A 24,757-nucleotide genomic window follows, 5' to 3' on the forward strand; every position below is an offset into this window, starting at 1 on the left:
ATTTCTCAGCTATCTGTTCTTAAAGTGAAAATCTGATCCTGACAGCATCTATTTGGCCTGAATCCAGCTATACTTATATCTTACCAGGAACACTCAGTAGAGAAATAGCTCTGTAATTCTCACATTCAGTTTTATTTCCCTTTTTATATACGGATAATATGAGAGCTCTGTTCCAGTCATCTGGAATTCGTCCCTCTGTCCAGGCCTTCTGAAATATGCAGTGCAGCCACTGTAAGACTTATGCCTCCATACTTGAGCATTTCTGGTTGAATATCATCTACTCCTGCTGCCTTTCCACATTTCAGTCTTTTGATGGCTTTTTTCTACTTCGAGTATGGATATGTATTCCTGACTGCATGCCTGTTGAGTTTTTTACCACTGTGCCGTTTTTAATATGATCATCATTGCTTGTTTCATTTAGCAATTTTTCGTAATTACTCTATACTTCAAGGATATCTATTTCTCCCATTTTCATGTCATCTATCATCTCTAACTCCCTTTATAGCACTCTTTCCTCCATTCCTAAACTTCTTCAACAACCTGGAGAATATTTTGCCACCTTGATATTTATTTTCTATGTTATTGCCAAAGTCCTCCCCTAACTTTTCTTTAGTTAGTTTTACACAGTGTTTAACTTTCGTACATTTGTATCTGTATTCTCTAAGAGCACAAGCTGACTTGTTTGCCAGGAACTTTTGATATGCTTTCTTCTTTTCTTTCACTGCCTCTTCAACTTCCTGTGTTCACCATAGAGTTCTGATTTTTCTATCCTTACAGACAACCTCACCACATGCCTCTCGGGCTGAATCAATTGGTGTTTTCTTCAGGACTTGCCACAGAATCTCCAAGGTTTGGTTCCTGTTCTCAAATTCTTTCATTTTTTTCTTGAATGATGTTTGTGTATTGTAGTCTTCAGTTCATATCTGATAGCTGCTCAACTTTTATTTACTTTATAACTTCCTTACATGTTCTTCTTTTCAATATGAAATTCAGTTTTATCCTGCTCAAAACTAAATGGTGATCACTTCCAATTTCAAATCCTCTGTATACTCTGGTGTCTTGCACCAGGGAGAAAACATCACTATCAACAATAACATAGTCAATGAGCCTTTTCTTATTCCTTGCCTCTTCTCTCCATGTGAATTTGTGCACATTCTTATATTGGAACATTGTGTTAGTAATAACCAGTTCATATCCTGAACAGAAATCCAACAGGTATTTGCCGCTATTATTTGCTTTGCTCTTTTCTCCAAATTTGTCCAAAATATTTCTTACTCTGCTATTTAGATCCCCCAACAAGGACCAACTTTTCCTTTTTCATTATGTCATTTCCTTTCTTTCATATGGCCTCAAAAAATTCCCCAACTTCTACCTTAGTAGAACGTTCTGTGGGAGCATAGGCACAAATAAGTCTCATTGTCCCGTTCCCCATTCTGATATTTGCCCACATCACTCTACTTGAGACTGCCTGCCATTCAAGAAGATTAGCCTCTTGTTCAATGTTGATTACTATGGCTACTCCTTCTTTTCCTTGATTCTCATTGCCTGAATTTAACATTTTGTATTTATTGCACAGAAAGATCTTACCAGCTTTTGCTTTTTTGTTTTTCAGTCACCCCTATTATGTCGATCTGGTACTTATCCAATTCGTCAGCTACCTCCATTTCTTTGCCATTCAGGCATCTTATGTTGATAGTACTGATCTTGAACTCTGGTGATGTTGAGTTGGGGTGCGTTTTAGGATTTGTTCCAGCAGCTGACTTTTCGCTGTTTGCCCTGGTTCCCTGCCAAAAACAACAGGGGCCTTGTTTAACTGGGCGACACCCTGGCCAGCATGAAATTCTGTCTTATTGTACCGTCATTCTATAATTTGGTTTAAGCCAATAAGAATACAATTTGGTCTGCTAAATCCCAAATTGCCAGCCAATCCTTGTTCAGTATCCAGGTAGATACCCAACAGGGTGCACCACGAGCAGGTGAGGATTGGAATTTAGGTCAGAAGTCCTGGTCGGTTCTCTGCATTCCTTTAAAGGTGTGTGAAGGTCTCCTCTCAGTTATACAGCTTTGGCCCTTAAGCACCCCACGAAGACAATATATAATTTAATTATTATAGTAGAACAGTTTGGAATGAAAACATCCATAGATAAAACTAACAATGGTTTTGTGGACCAACTCCAGCTAGAAGTAAAATAGTTATTAATAATAAAATAACAGAATGGATAAATACCTTCAGTTATCTTGGATGTGGAATATCATATGAAGAAAAAAAAACAATATTAAAAACTTTAAAATTTTTCAGATTATAGATCTGATAATAGAATACTCAATCCAAATATTGTACAAAAAGAAACACACTTGAAAATATATAATACTTTAGCATTGCCTACATTATTTTATGGTTGCAAAATTTGGGCAATAAGCAAACAGGATAAACAAAGAATAAAAACAATGAAATGAGATTCATGTCAAGAACTGCGAAATACACATTATTTGACAAAAAAAAAAAAGAAATAGAATGAAGATATTTTAAAAGAACTAAAAATCAGTAGAATAAAAACTAAATGAACAATTAAACATACTAGATCATTAATAAAATATAAACCAGTTGGAAAGAGAAAGTTGGGTAGACCTCAAAAGTGGATAGTAAATGGGTAATGAGACTGGAACAGAACCATTATGATCTATTTCTGTAATTAGCATTATGATGATGATCATGTTGCTGTCTACACCATAAGATTTGAGTATGGTTCAGACAAGTTTCTGATCATTGCTCTCAAATGCATTTTGAAAGTCAACATAGCAGGCCTGAATATTTACGAGGGTTGTTTGATAAGTCCGTGAAAAAATGAAGAAAACATTTTTTTTTTTTTGGGGGGACAAAAATTTTTTATTTTTCAACATCGTCTCCTTTGAGCTCTATACACTTAGTCCAACGTTGCTTGAGTTTTTTGATCCTGTTCATATAGTATGATGTGTCCAACTCTTCAAAATAGGCAGTTGTTTCACCTCATTGTTTGATGAAAATCTCTTTCCTGCCAGTCATTTTTTCATGTTTGGAAACAGATAGTAGTCCAAGGGAACCAAATCTGGGGAGTGGAGGGGGGGATGCGAAAGGAATTCATAGCATAAATTGAACAATTTTGTGGTCACAATTGCAGAAGAATGGGCGGTTGCATTGTCGTGGTGAAAAAGAAGATTTCATTATTTAAATGATCCAGCAAAGATGCATAATACACTCCAGTAATTGTTTTACCCTTTTCAAGAAGCCTATGAAGATTATGCTACAAGCATCCCAGAAGATGGTGGCCATAACCTTTCCTGCTGAAAGAACAGTTTTTGCTTTCTTTGGTGCAGATTCCCCACTTGCAACCCATTGTTTTGACTGTTCCTTGGTCTCAGGCTGGTAGTAATGAATCCATGTTTCGTCCACTGTTAAGAAACGACGCCAAAATTCCCTCAATTCCGTTGAAACATCTTCAAGCTATCCTTGCAACAGTTCACACGTTGATGCTTTGATCCAGTGTGAGCAAACGCGGCACCCATCTTGCAGATAGTTTTCTCATATGTAAAGGTTCATGTAAAATATTATGTACATGATCATTTGAGATGCCCACAGCTTTAGCAGTTTCATGCACCTTCACTCTTATCATCCATCACCATATCTTGGATTTTTTCAATAATTTCTGGAGTAGTGACCTCAACAGGATGTCCAAAACGTTCAGCGTCACTTGTGCTCATATGGCCACTTTGAAAGTTAGTAAACTGCTTATAAACTGTTCTAATCAAAGGTGCAGACTTACCATAATGTTTATCAAGCTGAGCTTTGGTTTCCTGAGCCGTTTTGCCTTTCAAAAAGTAATGTTTAATCACTACATGAAAATCTTTCTCATCCATTTTTCACAAATCGCGGTACTTGATCGATTTAAAAGAATGCCAAACACAGAGTAATAGATCTATCTGACTGAAACTTAGTGTGTGATCCTCCAACAGTTGCCAGCAACTAAAAATAACCTTGATATGTACTGGTGGCACCATCTCTTAGACTTTACATGGCCTTATCGAACAGCCCTCATATATTTTTGCATAGAACGTTCTCTACAATTAATCTTGATGTTAATATTTTGTACACTGGTAATATATCTTTTGAATCCTTTTTGCTCATGTAGATTTTTCTTCCATTAGTTATTCTTTTTGTTAATATCTCATAATTTCTTTTCTCATATGACTCATTACAGCAATTTTTGCAGTCTATTTTGCTTTTTTTTTTTTTTTTGTAAATAGTTATTAGAATTAATCTTGTCTATGGTTCACCACCAATGCAAGAGTGCCTCAAGGCTCATTCCTATTACCTACTCTTTCTCCTGTGCATAAATGATCTACTCTTAATCAGCATTAATCCTTTCTACAGCTTTGCAGTTGATAGTACTCCTCTACTCATTTGACCAGCCATACAGTCCTCTGATATCCCTTGCTACAAGATCACAACTATTGCTTTAAATGTTGATCTGCATGCTATCATTCAATGGTTATTATCCAAGGAATTATCCAAATTCCTTGAATAATAATTTGCCTGCCCAGTTGGCCGAGTGGACAGTCTTGTCACATTCATTGCTACCAAAATACAGTTTTTCTCTTTTCTCTTGCAAAAGAGATCTAATATTATCTACCCTTATCCTCATTAAAACACAAATCACTTCACAAGATGGAAGATTTCTGTTTGGGCTAACATGTACCTCCAGTCTCCCCTGGCATAAATACATGACACAAGTAGCTTCCTGGACATCCAAAAAAAACTAGGCATTCTCTTTCATTCAAGATACTATTTTACACACCCAACTAATTCTTAACTATATACAAACCCCAAATCTGCCCATGCTTAGAATATTCCTCACATGTGTTGGGTAGTGCACCTATAACTTCCCTTAAAAAATTTTGATGCTGTCCAGAGGAGAGCAATTAGGTTCATAAGATATGAACCTCTCACAGATGCAGTGTTTCAGCACTGTATCTATTCTGCAGGCATTTCAATGGTCATTACTCCACTGAACTGGCAACCATTATTCCTCCACTTTCTGTTGCACCTACTAATGCAAGAGTAGCAGCTGGTGGTGTTTGCAGTATCCTCTATCAACATGGTATACAGTATTTTGGACACACTGAACAAATCACTTTAATCAGAGGAGAAAAAAACAACACATACACAATATGAGCATCCAAAAAAGGAGATAATGACCAATTCATCCTTGATTATTATATATTACTATTTACTGAAAACCAGCATTAAAAAAGTAATTTCAATTCTTGCATAGAATTTTCACCTGTCCATAAAATGACATTACATCTCAGGTAAATGTTGCTTCATCAGTTAATACAGTACCTGCATGCCAAATGACAAAGTTTCATCATGGTTTCTCTTCTTCAAGGGGTGCTGTACTTTGTGAAAAATGGTATAGGTGTAAACGCCTATCAAACATATTAGAAACCCCAAGGCAATCAAGTATTTACTGAGTATTTGTTCTGTGACTAAGCCATACTGCCCTTAACACACTATTTTGAATTTGGTGATCAGCATGTTGTTTAGATATGATGCCATCTGATCTGATTTGTTCTGGATGTCAGATATAACAATAAAATTTTGTTGAATGGTCAGGAAATCACCAATGTTATTCGTTAAACTGTAAATAAAGCAGAGGGCAACATATATGCCTTGTTTATGTGTTGAGCTGAACATCTTTTATGTAAAAGTTTAAATCAATTCGATTATACACAGTGGAACACTCTTTACAAACTGATTGCAAGAACTAGACTACTTACTAGACAATGATGCATGCATAGTCAGGCAACATTGCAGTTGGTATCAGTCAAATGTGAAATTGGAATATCTTCTCACCATCTGGAATAGGCCTATTCTGATGGAAACTGTATTGCTTAAGATACTCCTTGAATCATTCCCTGAAGTTTGGCAAGTTCATTTTCCTCATCCTTTGCTTACAGTTAACCAGACTTACGTAAGTAGCAGTGCTCATGTCATTGTCTCCAGACATAGTTAAGATGTATACGTGAAATTTGGCACCTTAAAAAGGGGGAAGCCAACCACAAATATCAGCTTCAATTTAAATACTGAATACAAACTAAGTATACTAAAGAAGCATAGTTATAGTTTTGTTACTGTTTTTTGTAGCTTGTTTCTTTCACTGTTTCACATATTAATCCAGTTAAAATGTTGTAAGCAATTTTCTGATTGGAAAGATGTAAAATTTGGACCTGAATTCTTCCCCGTAGTCTGATGTGTGCCTTGTGAAGAAATTTTTAAAAACACAAGAGAAAAGTATGAATAATATTTCCTATTTTTTTCTGTCAATTTGAGCACAGCAAACAGTTTTACAGGACACTGAATAGACAGTAATAGTTTCTAGTTCCATCGATGGACAAAGTTATGATATCCCTGGGATAATGATTTGTTCTTTCTTGTGGACTTCCTAGAGAGAGAGAGAGAGAGAGAGTTACTACAGTCAGTTCAGAATAATATGTAAGAGCATTTCAGAGATTGAAGTAAAAAAAAAATGCACCTGTAGAATTTGATCCACCAGGAACATGAATGAGAGCCTCCTCCATGACGGTTTGTACACAAGGGATTCAATTGTAAATTTGGCTGGACTTGTCTTCCCCATCCATACAATAGTCATCAGAGGATCAGGCACTCTGCCTACCTTCTCTTTGGCCAAGGATGCCATTTTGTAGGTGATGAGGAGATGAAATAAGGTCTTCATGAAGAGTTCTGATATCAGAGTAAAGACTTTGTTTTATGGGTCAGCATATATCATCTTACTTACTGATGGCAAAAGTGTATAGATAATGAAGAAGGCAACTTCATTAATCCACGTGAAAGTCATTATTATATAAATTGTATTTTCAGAGGGGATGACATTCCATGTGAATCCATCCATTCACAATAAGTTATAATCATGACATTCCCACATACACACTAAAGCCTGGCATCTTATATTAGCATTTCATTTATTTATTTTTTAACTTGGTTCTGTTTACAGTGATGATAATACATAGCAAATATGTTATTGTTATATGCTGTTTGTCAAACAGCACATTGCATGAACAAATCATATACTGATTGACAGTATGTTTTTTCTCTTATTTAAATTCGGATGTTATCTCCAGATTTGTAGATTGGACTTTTACTAGATGCCCAATTTTAACTTAAGATCAAATGCTTCTGTAGCAAAACCAGAATGACAATCGCTTTGGTTAATAATACCTTTGTACGTCAAGACACAAGAAACAAAAAAGCTCTAGAACTGTATGCAAGTTAATTATCCTCATACAGAAGTGACAGTGTTTTCTTTTCACAAACCTGTTGTCACCACCACTTGCTACTGGGTCATCAGACAAACCAGTTGCAGCACAAGAACATCCAGATGTATGAGGGTGGTCTGAAAAGTTCTCAGCTTAACAATGAAAAAACGAATTTATAATTTCAAAAGTATTTTTATTTTTCAACATAATCTCCCTTAAGACTAATATATTTATTCCAGCGATGCTCCGGCGCTATTATCCTGTCCCTTTAGTGGTTCTCAGTAAGATCCGCAAAATACCCCTCTACAGCTGCAGCTGCACTCACCTCTTGATTCGAAGAAAAGCGCTGACCAGCGAGGAAGAGTTTTAGTTTGGGGAAGAGATAGAAGTCAGAGGGAGCCAAATCTGGAGAATAGGGGTGGGGGGGGTGTTCCAGCAATTCATAGTGCCGATCCCTTAATTTTCCCATTGCCAAAACACCTTTGTGGACAGGTTCATTGTCCTGATGAAAGATTTTTTCCTTCTGCAATCCGGGTCTTTTCTCACTAATTTTTTCGTCTAGTCTGGTTATAAGATCGGAATAATATTCCTTGGTTATTGTTTTACCATTTTCATGATAATTAATAAACAAAATGCCTTTAGCATCCCAAAACACTGATGCCATGACCTTTCCTGCTAATGGAACCAACTTTGTCTTCTTTAGTGCTGAACAACCAGCTTCTGTCCACTGTTTTGACGGCTGTTTGAATTCTGGTGTGTAATGGTGAATCCAAGTCTCATCCATAGTAATAAATCGATGCACAAAATCAGTTTTATTCTTGTTAAAACGCTCCAAGCACTGTTCAGAGATTTTCATGCAAGTGTGTTTTTGATCTACTGTGAGCAAGTGTTGCACCCATCTTGTACAAAGCTTTTTCATTTGCAATTCTTCATGCAAAATATATCCTACATGTTTTGAAATGCCTACAGCCTCAGCAATTCCATGCACTTTGACTCGCTGGTCATCCAATACGATATCGTGCACTTACACTTTTTGGATGTGTAGCAACACCAGCAGGTAGAGCCTCCCTTTTGAAGACTCGACACTCAGGGGCTACCCTGAGTGTCGAGTCTTCAAAATTCAAGTCATCAGAAATCAAGGAGAATAGGCTTACCAGTCTGGAACATGGGGGGGTTGGGTGCTGTAGGTGCCATGGGGGCATAGCCCCCCTTGTGTGTGTGTGTGTGTGTGGAAAGTTTTTTACCTTGGGTATAATACATGTTAAAGATACCAAGCTATTTTAAACCTGGTTTTTACTCCATTTCCCAAGTAAGCAAACAGACAAATATAAGTCAAGTTTGCACCTGCGTGTAATGCATGTCTAAGTGACCTGTAAAGTAGTACAAGTCTAGGCAACTCGTGGTAAAGTTGGATAAGCTCTGATCACTATTCTTAATATTTACCCTTTATGCAAAGCCTATCTCCTTGAGAAGATGTATGATGCTATGCATTAAAGGCAAGGGACCACTACCCAGACCGGTTTTGACCTTTATTGAGGTCTCATCAGTGGGAGCCAGGCTTAGAAATACCAAGGTTAAGTAATACAGAGCTTATAAGTATTTTACCAAAACAAGTTACCAAAAGGTGCTTTGATCTTATTAAATAAAAAATCTCAGAATGAGAGATAGATGTAGAAAGTTTTTTATCTTGGGTATAATATATGTTAAAGATAGCAAGCTATTTTAAACCTGGTTTTTACCATTTCCCAAGTGCTCCCACTGATGAGACCTCAATAAAAGTCGAAACCGGTCTGGGTAGTGGCTCCTTGCCTTTAATGCATAGCATCATACATCTCCTCAAGGAGATGGGCTATGCATTGAGGGTAAATATTAAGAATAGTGATCAGAGCTTATTCCAACTTTACCACGAGTTGCCTTGACTTGTACTACTTTACGGGTCACTTAGACTTGCATTATGTACAGGCGCAAACTTGACTTATATTTTCTGTTTACTTACTTGGGAAATGGAGTAAAAACCAGGTTTAAAATAGCTTGTTATCTTTAACATATTTACTTTTTTTTCTGTGTTTCCCTTCAGCCTTGGCTGGTGGGTGTAGCGATACGCCACCATACTAGGGAGATAATTATGAAGTGAGGTGGTTTCCCGTTGCTTTCCTTGCTGCAAATATTAATAATTTTTGTTAGAGCAGCTCAAGGTTGTTCAAGATTCTATCTTTTCGATGCTTTTTGAAAGTCATTTATATATCTTAAAAGCAAGATAGTGTATTCAGTACAGTCTGGTTTGTCTAATTAAATTTTGCCATTAAAACATTAAATCTTAACTAAGAGAAATAAACTTTTATTAACAATGTTTTCTGATTGTATGTAGGATTATCTCCAGCCTGTTTCTTTATCTGTCTTTCTGTTTTGTATTCTTCTTTCATAGTACATCTGCTCCTTTTGATTACCCCACTTTCTGATTCTGTCATATGTACCATGAGACTTGGGTTTTTTCCTTCAGCCAGTTAGTATGGGTGACATACCATAGAATGGAAACCCGTGACTTGAATAATTTAAGAAATGAGAGAATCATCTCTGTAATTCTAGAATAATTTTCCAAAAAAATAAAAAAAAAATAGAGGCTATGGATAATCTAGTATTATTAATTATCCTTCTGAAATTCTAGTGATTTAAAATCTTTCTGATAATCTTCAGTTTGAAGAGGCATAGTTAATTCACTTCAGCTTTTTATTTTATTTTTAATGGCAAGTTAATACTATGGGCTAAGGTTTGAATACTTTGGTAATGGAAATTTCCTGATGGAGCATGGAGCTTTTTCTATTTTATATCTTTGGTATGGAGGTGTATTGCATGATTTTCAGAGCAGCAGTCTGGTGGTTGTACCAGACCTCCACCCTGAAAATTATATACCACTTAAGTAGATTTTCATCATCTGACTATTTACCTCTTGGGAAATGAAACAAGGATATAATTTTCTTCTGATAATTTTTTTTGTTCGGCCATTTTATAATTTTAACTATATATATATATATAAAAAATGATAAGCCTTTTTATGTCACTTTTTTTGAAACGTTTTGAAACTCAGGTGCTACCCTGAGTGTTGAGTCTTCAAAATTCGAGTCATCAGCATTGCATTCAAGGAGAACAACTGGCCTACCAGCCTGGAACTCGGGAAGTTGGGTGTTGAAACCCCCTTTCGAGTCATCAGAATTCAAGGAGAACCGGCCTACTAGTCTGGACATCGTTTGGGTTGGGCTCCAGCAGGGGTGGAACCCCCTCCCTTTCGAGTCATCAGAATTCAAGGAGAACCGGCCTACCAGTCCGTAACTCAGGGGGGGGGCATAGCCCCCATAGTATATATATAATATAGTTAAATAGCAATATGCTGTTTGGTGGTATAGCAATATGTCACCATACTAGGGAGATAATTATGTAGCAAGGTGGTTTCCTGTTGCCTTCCTTGCTGCAAGTATTTATGACTGTAGTCGGGACAGTTTGCCTGTTTTGAGGGTTGAAAAAATCCAAGTTACCAGGAGAAAACACCCTCCACCTCCGTATGAGACCAGTTAACTCACCTTTAGTCAAAACAGACCAGATGAAGGTTCCTCACATCATGGACAGGAATCGAACCCAGGTCTTTCTAACCAAAGGGCTTTGTCTGTATTGACTGAGCTACGGAGGCTCATATATTTATTTATTTATTTAAAATTATAAAATTGGCTGAACAAAAAAAAAAATAATAATTATACTTGATAGAAAGAGAAAAAAGACAAAGCAAAAACAAAGAAAAGCCTTGGGAATCATATGCTTGTTAGAGATGCTCAAGGTTGTTCAAGGTCCCATCTTTAGATGATTTTTGAAAATTATTTATATCTTAAACACACAAACATCACATATAACAAATATTTACCAGAAATCTTTTTAACATATTAAGCAGGCATGAAATGAATAGGTTGAAAAAGTAGTCATCATAACACTTCCATAAAGGGGTGGGGGAATATATATATATATATATAAGGATTTTACAATTCAATTTTATGAAAGTGTCACCATATTTATCCTGATCTAAATTAATTTTTAATATAATATAATTATCAAAGCCTCCATGGGGTTGGTGGTGATTTCATTCTCCATACAACAATACATGTTATTCTTCACTTTGAATTCTCTCCGTGTATACTCAATACTCAACCTGGTAAGGTATTTTGTGCTTGCCCCACTATCTTTCATGAAAAGAATCTACTTCTCACTCCTTTGATCACAACCCTTGTACAGCTTCCCTTTGCCTTGTATTGCTCTGCTTATTTGATAAGCTCCTCTTAGCAGAAGATTGGTCTGTCACATCTCCTGCTCTAAGTCACTGCAATCTTATGTTATGCCGACCTGGTTGGGCAAGTGGTTAGCGTATCTGCTCTCTAGCCAAAAGGCTGTGGGTTCAAATCCTGTCGTGGGCATGGAAGTTTGTGATTGTCTGTGGAAACGCTGGTGGTGGTGGTCGGCAGTAGATGGCATTGGTGTGGTTGCAGTTAGTTGAATTTGGTGGATTGAGTTGTGGAGTGGATGCCCTCCCACGATGAGTGTTTGGACTCCCTAAGGACAATATTAATTAATATTGTCCTTATACCTAAGGACAAGTAATTAATATTGTTTCAGACCTGAAACAATATTAATTACTTGTTCCTGTTTGTCCTCTCTAGCAGTTACACGTTTCCTAGATATCCTTATCCAAGACAATTATTATACGGACACCTCCATGATGTCCAAAGACTCATCACAAAAGGCACAATCTATCCACACAATCTATCATACCTCTTGAACCCATTAACAAATCACTCGCATCTGACTCTGGCAACCCATTCTACTCATTCACCACTCTCCAAGCAAAAAATCTTTATTCATACATATCTTTATTCAACTTCTAGAGATGACCTGTTGTTGTGGTCTCTCTAGCCAAGTGCTGAAACATTTCCCTTGCATCTATCCTATAAAATCCTTTAAGCAACTTAAATGTTTCTCTCATATCTCCTCTTTTTCTGATATCAACCCAACTTCTGAGTGTGCCGTGATCATTGCATTATACACTGTCACAAATTACATTCTTATCACTATAAGAACCGATTGTGTCACTGTCAAGTTTTAAAAATGAGTATGGTATTTTGAAAAGCATGAGTTCATGTGATTAATCATTCATTTTACAGATCAGTATGGATTCTTTTACATTATTCATATCTTTATTTTATCTAGCTTAAATATATCTGCTTAGTCGCATGGTAGTGTTTGTTAGAAGTACACATATTGCTACATCAGTAGAAGAATGATTTATAGGCTCAGTTTTATTGCTTGAACTTTTAACTGTTTTTCAGCTAATTGCCGAGTCAGTTGATCTTTGTTGCAAATAATTAGAATTTCTTTTTCTCTCAGAAGAAACTGTTTTATTGACTCTAAAATATTCACAACTTGAATACAAAAATTACATACGTATAATGTATGTTAGGAATACAAGATGGTGACGTGTTTTTGTTGCCCTTCATCCCTTGCATCACTCATCACGACACCACCTTACTGGAGGTCTGAAGTGGTTTTAAAAAGTTGGTTTGGTCATTCTCTAAGGCATGGTTCTCCTTTAACCCACTCACCTTACCAATATTAAAGTACTATAAGAACCTTTTAATGGGTGGAAGTTGCATTAAAAAAACGTATAATGCACGCTAAAAGGCATAGATCTAGCAATCTGCAATATCCCTAAGAATTACTAAAATATACTGATTACTTGGAGAATGAAATACGATGGAAGATATTTTATTTATTATGTGATCTACAATAACAAAAGGTATGTTGTAAATTGTTGATGCTATTTTATCACAGAAATGAAAATATATTGTTTTAACAGTTCACTCAGATTAATAATTCTTGATGGCATCCATTTTTAATCTTCCCCATCAATATTGGAAACTGCAATCATGAAATTTTTTCCCTGTGACTTATAACATTATGTGGATACATTTAGCAGTCAGTGATTATAAAATGTATAGAACTTAAATTGATGTTCCTTTATCATATTTGCTAAGTTGAATTCAAATTTGGTCTGGTGCAGTTACTAAATTAAGCACTTTCTTACTTTATGTATTGATGCAAATTATATAAACGTTTGTATGAATAATAGGAATATTGTATAGTAGGGACTTCAAATTACTGAAGATTTTAAAAATTGCAATCGCAGACCTTTATTTAGTCTTTTTTTGCAATCGTAACTTCAGGGTGGATTTTAGATGATACCCTTTTATTGCACAGTTCAGTGTATGCTGCTGCTGTGTGTGTGTGTAGGTAACTTTTTTTATCCCCTGTCTTTGGTGCTTAAAATTGCTTTTATTATTATTACTACTAATACTACAAAGTGGCATCAGAATAATATTTGATTGTTGATGAATGTTGTGCTCTCACAGATTTTATTTTGAAGTAAACAATTCTGCAGTATGGCTTTAATGCATACACTACTAGAACTACCACCATTACATTTCTTAGCTGTTATCAAATGTGTTGAAGTGGAAAGGTCCATGATGTAAAACTTCACTTCTGATATTTTAGTTCACCCAGAGAATCTTGTAATTTCAATACAAACGGTTCAGTGAAAATATATTTATTTCATTTTGTGATTATACCTGAAACAGAAAAATTTTGGTCTGTAAATGCATTTGACCCTTAAATCCAAATTTTTTTCTTTCCTTGTCCAGTAAGTATATTATGAAATTTAAATTATTCAGGTGCAGATTCTCCACAGGCAGTTCGTAAGCTGCTTTCTTTGGCTGACCAGACTAAGGTTCGACCACATCAACCAGCTAGACATCCACATTCACTTTCTCCATCTCCTTCTCCCAATACTGTTCGCCGTTTTCAAGACACCAGACACTGTCATGGAAGATCAAATAGTGATACTTCCAATCCCTCCATGCTTCCAGTAGATTTATGTGTGGAAAGCTCTAGTGTCACAAGCCTTAATTTACCTCTCCGCAAATCTCTGACCTCAGGTGATTTTTAGATGCATGTCATTATGTGATTAACAGAACTGCATATGACCTAATGTTTATCTACACTTTAATCTCATTATATATAACTTTAATAATAGCATTGCACAACCTTGATCCTCTGAAAATACTTGAAATATGCTTTGTTCTCACATCTTTATCAGTTACTGATAATGTATGTTATTAGTATGAATTTCATATTGTGTCTTATCAGTTACTTATATTTTTCAGTAAGAATTCAGGTTATGTATTACTATTTTGCGATTACAAGTTATTTATTTTTCAGACTTAGTTTAAAATTTATTTTCATCTTATTCCATCAGTTATTAGCATTGTGACAAGCCCTTTTTGGGTCTATGAATTCATTAATGTGGTGAACGTGTTTATATTGGTGTACTTTCATTGTATATCTTCCACATATTTCTAGATAAATATGATCTATGAAATTTGTATATATCACCTGATTTCTACACAGAGAATTTTGTTTGGTATCATATATGGTTTTATTGAAAGGAAAGCAACTTTCGAACAAACATTTTTATTATTATTATTAATTCTTTCTTTGTCTTTCTTTCGATGTTTGCAAAAAAAGTGATAGAAACATGTTACTCTCTGGGCCAGTTGACATATGCACATTTTGGAAATGAACGTGAAAGCCACACACACACACACACAGGCTTTATCTAAAAAATGAAAAGTTTCTAGCTGTCTTCAATGCCGTGAAAATTACAGTTACCGTTATGTATTTTAGCACATATGAGTACCTTATTGGAATGTATGTGGAAATCAATCCTTTTTATCTTTGAATTCCCTTGGTATGCCACCAAGAAACTGAGTTGGTTGAAAAATAAATTAGGTTTATAGTCATAGCAGAGTTTGATAATTTGTGCAAATTAATCCTTAGTTCTTTACTTGAAAGCTTTTGTTAATGCTTCAAGTTGCTACTATTAAGTTGAAAATTCTGTTAGATTTAGTTTATAATATAGTTTTCATTCATAGTACTTTGAGTTAATGTGCATTTTTATATATACACTGGTTTCCATAAATTGAGGATCAAAGAGGAGCACAATACCTTGTGGTGGGGGCATATGAAAGTTAGATACATTATGTAAAAAGTGATACTTAGTCTGATTATTGTATACAAATGAGTGGTGCTATCAGCAGCATATGCAAATGAGCTACAGCATAATAAATATGGGTGTTTTGGAGTGGTGGTTTTCCATTTCATGTCTAGAGTGAGAACATGACATTTTGTGAATAGCAAAATTCATGGATGTGGCTGCAGTGAATTCAGGTGAATTCACTCTAGTCTTATGATGGTTTGCCATCGTAAGACTAGAGACCAGCCAAAGTCAGGCAAAGGTAGCCACGTGAGTCATCCTGTAGTTGGTTCACAGACATGGCTGTACTTGCACTTTACCCGAGTTGGACAGAGCCCGAAGTTAGTGTTCCGGGGTCCCTCCCTCATTGTTTGGTACCTTAATTGGCCCTAATTTTTCATGGCGGCGGCAGGGGGGGGGCAGCAGCTAGAGCCTTGTGTGCCTGTACATAAGTATGGCCCTATTCAGACTGTAGAACCTTCCACCAGTCACAAACAGCATCCTGGAGATACAAGGAAGGACAGCCATAGCCTATCCTTTCTTTTAGAGTTACACGGTGATCAGCATTCATTTTAAAAATTTATGGAATTTACAACTGTGTTAAAAAAAAATTATTTATTATCCCGACGTTTTGATCTTCGCATCAAGATCATCATCTGGAGCATACATCAATATACAAGACAAGCTGAGTTACATTATTAACTGTAAGCTAAAGAAACAATGATTTGATCACATGTTATTCTACTGGCATGACCTCTAGTGGGAAAAAAATTACATCAGGCTAAATTCTATTTACAATGACAGGAATAAACATTCTTTCAGATGGTTTTCTTTCAGAAACAATGATGTCCTATTTTTAGTATTACAATTCTTATTTTTGCTTTTAAGATACTGGATTTTCTACAGTCCTGTTTATAGTTGTTCTTAGTGAGGAACATTCCATGCGTCGAATATATACCTTCCATATTTAAGTTAAGGGATATGCATTCCATATTGTTTCATAGCCGGATAAGAAACTCAGTTGAAGAGTTGAAGCCTTTGGCTCTTCATATAATTAGTAATTTATAATTAGTACCTTCCATATGTTTGGGATTTTTAAACCATCATTATTTCAGATTGGGGTGGTTGATAATAATCTCACATGCTTCCTTAAATTTCCGTTCATCCCATGTTTTATTGTGATGTAGACGCTAGTGCTTTTCCAGTCAATTCTGTGTAAGGAATTCAGGGCATGATCAGAAAGGCCAGCTTCACCATAATTCTTATATTTAATGTGTTGTTTATGTTCTTTTTGTCTGATAGTAATTGTGCGTCTTGTTTCTCCTATATATGGTATGTTGCAAGTACAATAAATCTGATATACTCCAGGGTGGGCTAGTAGTGGGAATGGGTCTTTGGATGAGGTGAGTAAGCTTTTTAATTTTGCAGGAGATTTAAAGGTGGCTTTGAGGTTGTATTTTCGTAGTACTCTGTTTATTTTGTATGATGTTCCTTTAATGTAGGGAATGGTTATAGTTTTACTGTAGTCTGGTTTGTCTTTGTTTTTTATTGAGGTTTTGTAGGGAATTTTGTTAATAGTGTTTTGGCTGTATCCGTCTTTTTGGAAAGTATTAAAGATAATTTTAAATTCATCTTTTAGTGCCTGTTTGTTGGAACAGATCGTCTGCGCCCTGTTTTTTAGCGTGTTGACACCTAGTTTTTGTGTTGGGTGGTGGTAGGAGTTTATGTGTCAGTTTCCAGTAAACAGTGAAGGAAAGATTGCCAGAGGGAAGACGTGTAACAAGTATATCCAGAAACGGAAGTATGTTGTGTTTTTCAATTTCAGTTGTGAATTATATGCATTTGTGTTGTTTGTTTAGATGGCTAAGGAATGTGTCTAATGTCTGGTGGCCATGGGATTAGTAATGGGGGGCAGATAATGGCAAGTCCATGGCTGTGCCTTCTTTTTTGTAAGTAGAAGGCATTTTGCCTTACAAAATAACCCGACTGTAATTCATGCACAAAGAGCGCCGTGATGTCTGGAGGGAATTTGTTCTGTAGGAGAAGGATTGTGTCATTCATTGGGACATTCGTGAAGAGGGCAGAGATGTCAAACTGACTAATAAATCATCTTTTTCTAATGTAATGTCTTTGATGCTGTTTATGAAAGCCATAGGCTACACCCACAGTGGGTGACTAATATCTCTTATCTGCTCGCTGGAACAGGAATGCTATCTGAATCAGTTAAGATCTGACATCATCGGTGCAGAAGGCTTCACGAATGTGTTTTGTATTTTAGGCGACTGGAGGTCTGTCTGTCTTATCCCCGTGCCACAGGAGGGAACGTTTGAAATAGGCCAGGCTCCCTGGCATCAGGTCCTAAGGCTAATGTGGGTCAGTATTGTTTACAGATGAGTCTCAAATTGCTCTTCAAAGCGATACCAGAGCATGCCTAGTATCGCTTAGTATCGCTTTGCTCTTCAAAGCGATACTACATGCTCTGATTGGGAAAGAACCAGGGACACATTATCATTCCTCTAATGTTTGTGAAAGGGACACTTATGGTGGAGGTAGTGTGATGGTTTGAAAGGCATCTCATTGGGTGGATGCACTGACCTATATGTTTCCTAGCAGAACCCATGAATGCTGCAACTTAAAGTGATGAGGTTATTGACTCCTATATTCATCTGCATATGTGGGTGCGATAGAGAAGACATTTATCCTACAAGACAATGATGCTCATCGATCTAGCTTAACTAGGTCTCTTGACATTAATCCTATTGAACATGTCTAAGATTCTCTAGGTAGATGTGTTAGTGTTTTCAATCCCCCTTCCTCTCCCCAAAACCTTGAGGGACTAAGGAGAGCTTTGCAGGAGAAATGGTTGTTATTACCAACTGAGCTCCTGGACACCATTATAAACAGTATGAATGAATTAAACTATTTATTTATAATTTTTGCAGGTGTTTCTTTCAAATTTCATATCATACTGTTTTTCAGTTATTGTAATTTTTCTCTTTGTTTCTTAATTTATGGAAACCAGTTTTGTTAAATTAGTCAGTGCGCATACAAATGGAGGCACTTAGTCCATTGTGTTAATTTTACACAGACAATTTTATGTTATGTAGTTAATGAAAAAGATACTCATTGAGGAGTGCAAGTAGTGACTCTATAATAAAGCATACTTTAGATGAGCGAGTTATAACATCAAGTTTTCCTGGAGCGAAAATTAAGAATATAAAGGAAGCAATTCAAAATCAGAATAGAAAAGTAACGTAGTTGTAGTAGGTATGAACAATTTAACTGGCGATAAGTTCAGTATGAGAGAGGACATGAAAGGATTGTTGGAAGAGGTGAGAAAGTGAACATCATTAGTATTTTACCTCATTATGATAAAAATGAATTAAGAAGAAGGGCTATGATGGCAAACGATTCAGTGCATAGGCTATGTAGAAGGAATGGATGTGAGTTTTTGGATATGTGTGGAGTGAGTTTGAGGGAAGATTGGATTTGTATAAGAGGGACGGCCTACATCTGAATGTGTTTGGTATCAGGAGTCTAGAAAACTAATAACTGGTATGAGACCTAACAGAGGCAGGGAAACTAAATTATAAAGGGAGGAATGGTGTGAATGTGAGTGTAAGAGCAACAATGTTATATAACTGTGTTAATGACAGGAATGGGCTTTGTCATGGAAATGTTGACGAGGAAAGAACGATTTCTTGTTTGTGTTTGTCCAGTTTGGACCCATCAAATATGTGCAAAGATGTCTACATGTGTAAGGCATTAGAGAATAATAGAGATCTGCAAGTTGTCGAACAGTGTCAGGCAGACTGCAGACAAGACAATACAAAAGAACAGACAGGTAGATTATTATGTCTATACACGAATGCTTGGAGTATCAGAAACAAAGGGATAGAATTTGTTGCCTTAGTCAGTATGTTGCAATCTGAGATTGTAGGTATTAGTGAGACCTGGCTATGAGAATCAGACCTACTAACTGGTATCGAGTGTCAAGAGTACAGTATTTTTAGGAAGGATAGATAGGAGAGGGGACATCTAGAAAATCGCTTCACCCTTTTCTAGATGATGAATTATTTTACACTTATCTGACAATGATAATGTTATGTTTTCTTTTGGTAGGCTTCGACCCTGTAGCCATTTTAATGCTGACAATACAGTACGTACTACAGTATAAAAAAGCAAATGTGAATGCACAATAAATCAAAATAGGCCTACAGTATAACCGTACAATTGACAGTATGAAAAAATATTGTACTGTAATAATAATAATAAAATAAATAATAATAGTAAAATAATAATTATTAACTAAAAATAATAGTACACAAAATAATAATACGTAATAAATAAAACTTGTTTTTTCTTTCAAACTGCAGTTCGGATTACTGGAAGGTTCGGACTAAAGAGGTTTGGATTAGCGAGATACCACTGTACTTGTAGAATGATTTGAGTAGGCTGGAATTGTGGGCATGGGAAAATGGGTGTCAGTAAATGTAAAGTCATTCACTTCAGCATGATTAGATATCCAATGTTGTATTATATTGGTGGGATTAGGCTAGAAGAAACTGATGAGGCTAGGGATATTGTAGTATTAATAGATAAGAAGTTGAAGTAAAGGGGTCATGTGGCAAAGATTGCAAATACAACTCAAAAGATAATTGTAATGCTGAAACGAATTAATATGTAAAGATAAGGAAGTCATTTTGCCTCTTTACAAGGCCTTTATAAGACCTCACTTGGACTATTGTGCACACTTTGGTCTCCTGGTTTCCATTGTGATTCTGATATATTGGAGAGAGTACAAAGGAAAGTGTTAAAAATGATATTAGGATTGTAGAATACTGATTATGAAGACAGATTGAGAATTTGTAGACTACAGACACTAACAGGAGAAAGAGGGGAGATATGATTGAGACTTACAAATTTTTAAAGGGTCGTACAGGATTTCAATTGATGAAAATTTTCAATTTATGGAGGGTGGGGAAAGGACGAGAGGGCATCCTTGGAAGCTGAGAATGAAGGCCGTTAAGAAGGGTGTGGGGACTAGATTTTTCTCTCAGAGGGTGCTGCATGATTGGAATGGATTGCCATTGGATGTTGTGAGTGCAAGCAGTGTGAATGAATTCAAGAATAAGTATGGTAGCTGGTGTGTATAGTATGTGGCCTTTATTATTAAGAGGCCACTCTTAATAATAAGTTGATTGAGCAAGCAGATGAAAGAGTAGGAATTCAAATGAGCTTTTGGCAGGCAGCAACATGTACAGAAGATTGAACATGAACGGAGATGTTAGATTGTACAACAGTAATAATAGTTTCAAAGGGTTGAGTGACTGTGAGAAAGCAGTAAAGAAGTAATTTTTAAAAAAATAAAGGGCTGATTTGGCACAATGATAGAAATTTAAGAAATGGGTATTTCACAATACCGAAAAAGCACCTAGTTAGTAGTAAGAGATAAAAAAAGGAAATGAGATATAGAAAAAATAGAAACAGGTGGAAAGGATATTCATATATAGTAATTCTATGATTAGGAGGGTGATGGAAGAAGAACAAAGAGAGAGAGAAAAAATGATAGCTCACTAGGTATAAACTTAAGAAAGACAGGACTACAGTAATCTTCATTTATCCAACCTTCAAAACAACAACCCTCCAGTTTACTGGCCACTGCATGCCAGCAACCTTCTGGTACAGCACCATATAATTGTGCTTCAATTATCCAATCTTTCTATTATTAGAATGGTAAATTACCTTTCCAATTTGGTCATATAAATGGAAAGGCAGTTACTGCTTATTACTAATTATTAAATACCATTATTACTGCTTCAGTAATAATTTTTCTTGTAGTTATGTCAAGCAAGAAAAATTATTACTGAAGCAATCGCATGGGAATTTGGTTAAGGAATTTATCCAGGATGCTTATTTGAACAGGTTTTGGGATTTATTTGAAAACCTGTCAGCCAGAGGCTGTCCTGCATGTTGACTGATTCCAGGGGTATTAAGATTGAATGTGATAAGTTCTTAGCATTGTTAAGTACAAAGGGAACAAAAATTATTTGCATTGAAGAGACTGGAAATATTTTGTTATCGTGTAATATATGATAACCAAAGGAATTAACTTTAATGAAATGAAAGTACAGATATTTCGTACTGAAAATAACAGTACATCATCAGTGCATAGAAACAAGCGAATCAAAGAAATGGAAATGCGAGGTACATACAACAACCAGTTATCAATTTAAAATTGTTGCTGCATGCTAGAAATTAATATATTAATAAATAATATTATTAAAACTGTTTTTGATGGTTACATAAAACGAGAATCTCCCAGACTTTTTTGGAGAGAGAGAGACAATCATTCCGATTCAGATTTGGCCGATGTAAAAGGGCTTCACAACTTTCTTTGAAAAGACATTCATATTTAAAACTGTTTCTATGGAGAAGAAAGTAGTGACACTAAACACAGTATCCAGTGGGAGCTTCATCCCACTGGATACTGTGTTTAGTGTCAATACTATGTTGTGCCAGACCAGACTTTTGAGGTTCCATGTATTCAATATAATATTGATGTTCATTAATTTTTTTTTTTCCCACATAACAGCCTGTCTGCCCAAAGTATGTCAGATTAACACAAGGTATCTGGTAAACGGCAGCTAATGATAGAGGTGACAGTTTCTTTTGTAGATGGCAACAGATGAGAAAATTTGTTGATAGGATATATGGAAATAAGGTGATACTTCAAAATTCTACTGATAGGTTCAGAGATACCAGAAATATAATGGATTGGAACTCTGCGGTCTGTTGAAGAATCCTGAGGCGTTGGAAAACTGATTGTTCTATGTACCTTGTGTTCCCATTTCTTTGATTTGTTTTTGTTTCTACACACTGATGGTGTACTGTTATTTTTAGTACGAAATGTCTGTACTTTCATTTTATTAAAGTTAATTAATGTGATTATTGTGTCATTTGTTATTTATAGTCATGCCACAGGTACCTTTTAAAGATTGAAGAGACTGGTTGATGGAAGAGAATATCCTGACAGGAATAGAATATGATGGGTAAAGAGGGATATTGTGAAAGATTGCAGATGAATTAAATCCAGCCACAATAGAAATCTCATGGTGTTGGTAGTGCAAGTAAGAATACAGTCAGTGGGTTTGAAATGACTTGGTGTGAGATGGAGGTTAACAGGACAAAATAAGTAGCTGGTTTTGCTTCCAACATGAGTCATCTCAAGAGAACTGAATTGCATGGACAGATAAAATTTACAAATATAAGTAGGGTATCATTATGAGTGATGATTTCAGTTATGGGGATATAAATGGATAAAAAAGAAGAAAAGACAGCATATAAGACAAGGGAAATGGAATTTAGAGTTACCAAGAGGTAGCTATCATAAGCAACATGTGAGGGAAGGGATTTAAGATACAAGCATGCCAGTCTACTAAGAGCTGGAATCTCTATATAAATGAATTGACTGTTACACCTCCAGTTGGTTGAGTAATGCAGTGGGCATGGGAGGTGATAAATCATGTGAGAGAGTTGATTAAGAGGAGATATGTAGGAAACTACAAGACAGGTGATTAGCTGAGAACGCAGTTGGAAGAAGTGCCCTGGCTTGAGAAATTGCATAGGGAGGAATTAGCAGTGCATGGTATCTAAAAGCAGCTATATCTAACTGAATCTACAAATTAAGATGAATGATAGTAAATGGATGAATAATATATTAAAACAAGAGTTGCATAAAAAAAGCTGTTGTGGATGCAGGACTAGGTGAAAAGTGATGACCATACCTAGGGACAGTATAAAGAGAAGCTAGGAAAGTGAAGCTGTGATGAGAAAAGTGAAACTTTTGATATGCGTTCAGCATGTAAAACTGTGGGAAGTAATGGAAATAATGGGTTTTCCCCAAGACATTATTAGGTTGATAGCTAGCTTGTACAGTGAGCAAGAAGCCAGGTAAAAACAAGTGCTGGATTAACTGATTGGCTTCAGGTTGGCAAGGGAGTTAGACAAGGATGCCTACTTTCTCCTCACCTGTTTAGTATCTATGCTGAGGACATCATGTGTGTAGCATTGGATGAGCTTAAGACAGGAATGGATCAGTAATCTGAAGTACTGATGATACAGTGCACCTTTGTAATGACAAGGAAGAACTAGGACAAATCCTTGACAAAGTTAATGAGATCAATAAGAACAGAGGACTTCAGTTCAATCCTAGCAAGACAAAGATTATGGTTCTCAAAGGAAATACAGACAAAGAAACTCCTGAGATACAAGTGTACCTTAATGGATAAAGAATTCAGGAAATCAAGTTCAAGAACCAGGGATCCATTATTAATGTGAAGAATTGCTGTTCAGAAAACATCAGAAGAAGATTAGGAATGACTAAAACAACAGTCAGATTCATCCTTCCAGATTTTAAATTAGTCTTCTCCACAGGAACTAAGTTGAGGATTCTGGATGTAGCTGTTTTTTCCAACAGTGACTGATGGATATGACACTTGGAACCTAAAGAAGTCTGGTAGGAAAAGGATAGCTGGCTTTTGAGATGTGGTGTTACAGAAGGCTGTTGAGGATATCGTATATTGAAAGGCAGACAAACGGATGAGTGCTAAAAAGGATTGGTAGAACTTTAAGGCTCCTTAAGGATATTGACAGAAGAAAGTTGAAGTACTTTGAACACAAAAAAGATGGAAGGAGAACGTCTGAAAACGGTAATAGAAGGTAAAGTGGAAAAAGAGAGGAAGGAGTAGGCTCTCTCATTGACAGAGGTGGATAGTGTGTCTGGAGTGACTGATCTTCTGAGAATTGACACCTCCAAAAAAGCATACAACAGGACCACCTGGCAAGGACTGGTGTGGCATGTCGCCGAGCAACTGAGTGACCATACGAACCATTCATTGGACATTATCAGATGTCCAATGAATAGATGGATAGACTATGGGTTTAGTTACTATCAGTGTATAAACACTGGTTTCTATAAAGTGAATAGCTGGATTTAGGAATAAAAATGAGATCCCAACAGATTCATTTTAAATGGGATGATTACATTAACAATACGTTAACTATGTTTAGTTGCTTGTTTACTAGTGAAGCCTTGTAGATGCCACATTATCATGTGAGGGCTCTTGAGCCTAAGGCTTACAAAATGGTGCTATCAACCTTCAGTCCACTTTTTAATGTATCTTATTTCTGAAAAATCCTTGAAGGTATGAAATACACGGATCAAAGTGATTGTAGACTTCATGTGCCATGGTGAAGTGATTGTAATATAGAACCAGCTTTTTGTGGTTGTTATAATGAAAGTTATTAGTGGTTGCAGGTGAG

The 24,757-nt window shown here is 36.1% G+C and overlaps 1 protein-coding gene across 1 annotated transcript in view; it reads left to right on the forward strand.

Annotated features, from left to right (window-relative positions):
- LOC150095887 (rap guanine nucleotide exchange factor 2-like) overlaps positions 1 to 24,757 on the forward strand; it is a 455,329-nt gene that overhangs the window by 400,947 nt on the left and 29,625 nt on the right. Inside the window, exon 27 of the mRNA XM_090409556.1 lies at positions 14,073 to 14,336. Coding sequence (XP_090265682.1) covers positions 14,073 to 14,336 — 264 coding nt within the window. The remainder of the gene's footprint in view (positions 1 to 14,072; positions 14,337 to 24,757) is intronic.

This window comes from Typopeltis vanoorti, chromosome 19 (assembly GCF_054136105.1).
Source record: "Typopeltis vanoorti isolate ZY-2024b chromosome 19, IOZ_Tvanoo_1.0, whole genome shotgun sequence".
NCBI lineage: Eukaryota > Metazoa > Arthropoda > Arachnida > Uropygi > Thelyphonidae > Typopeltis > Typopeltis vanoorti.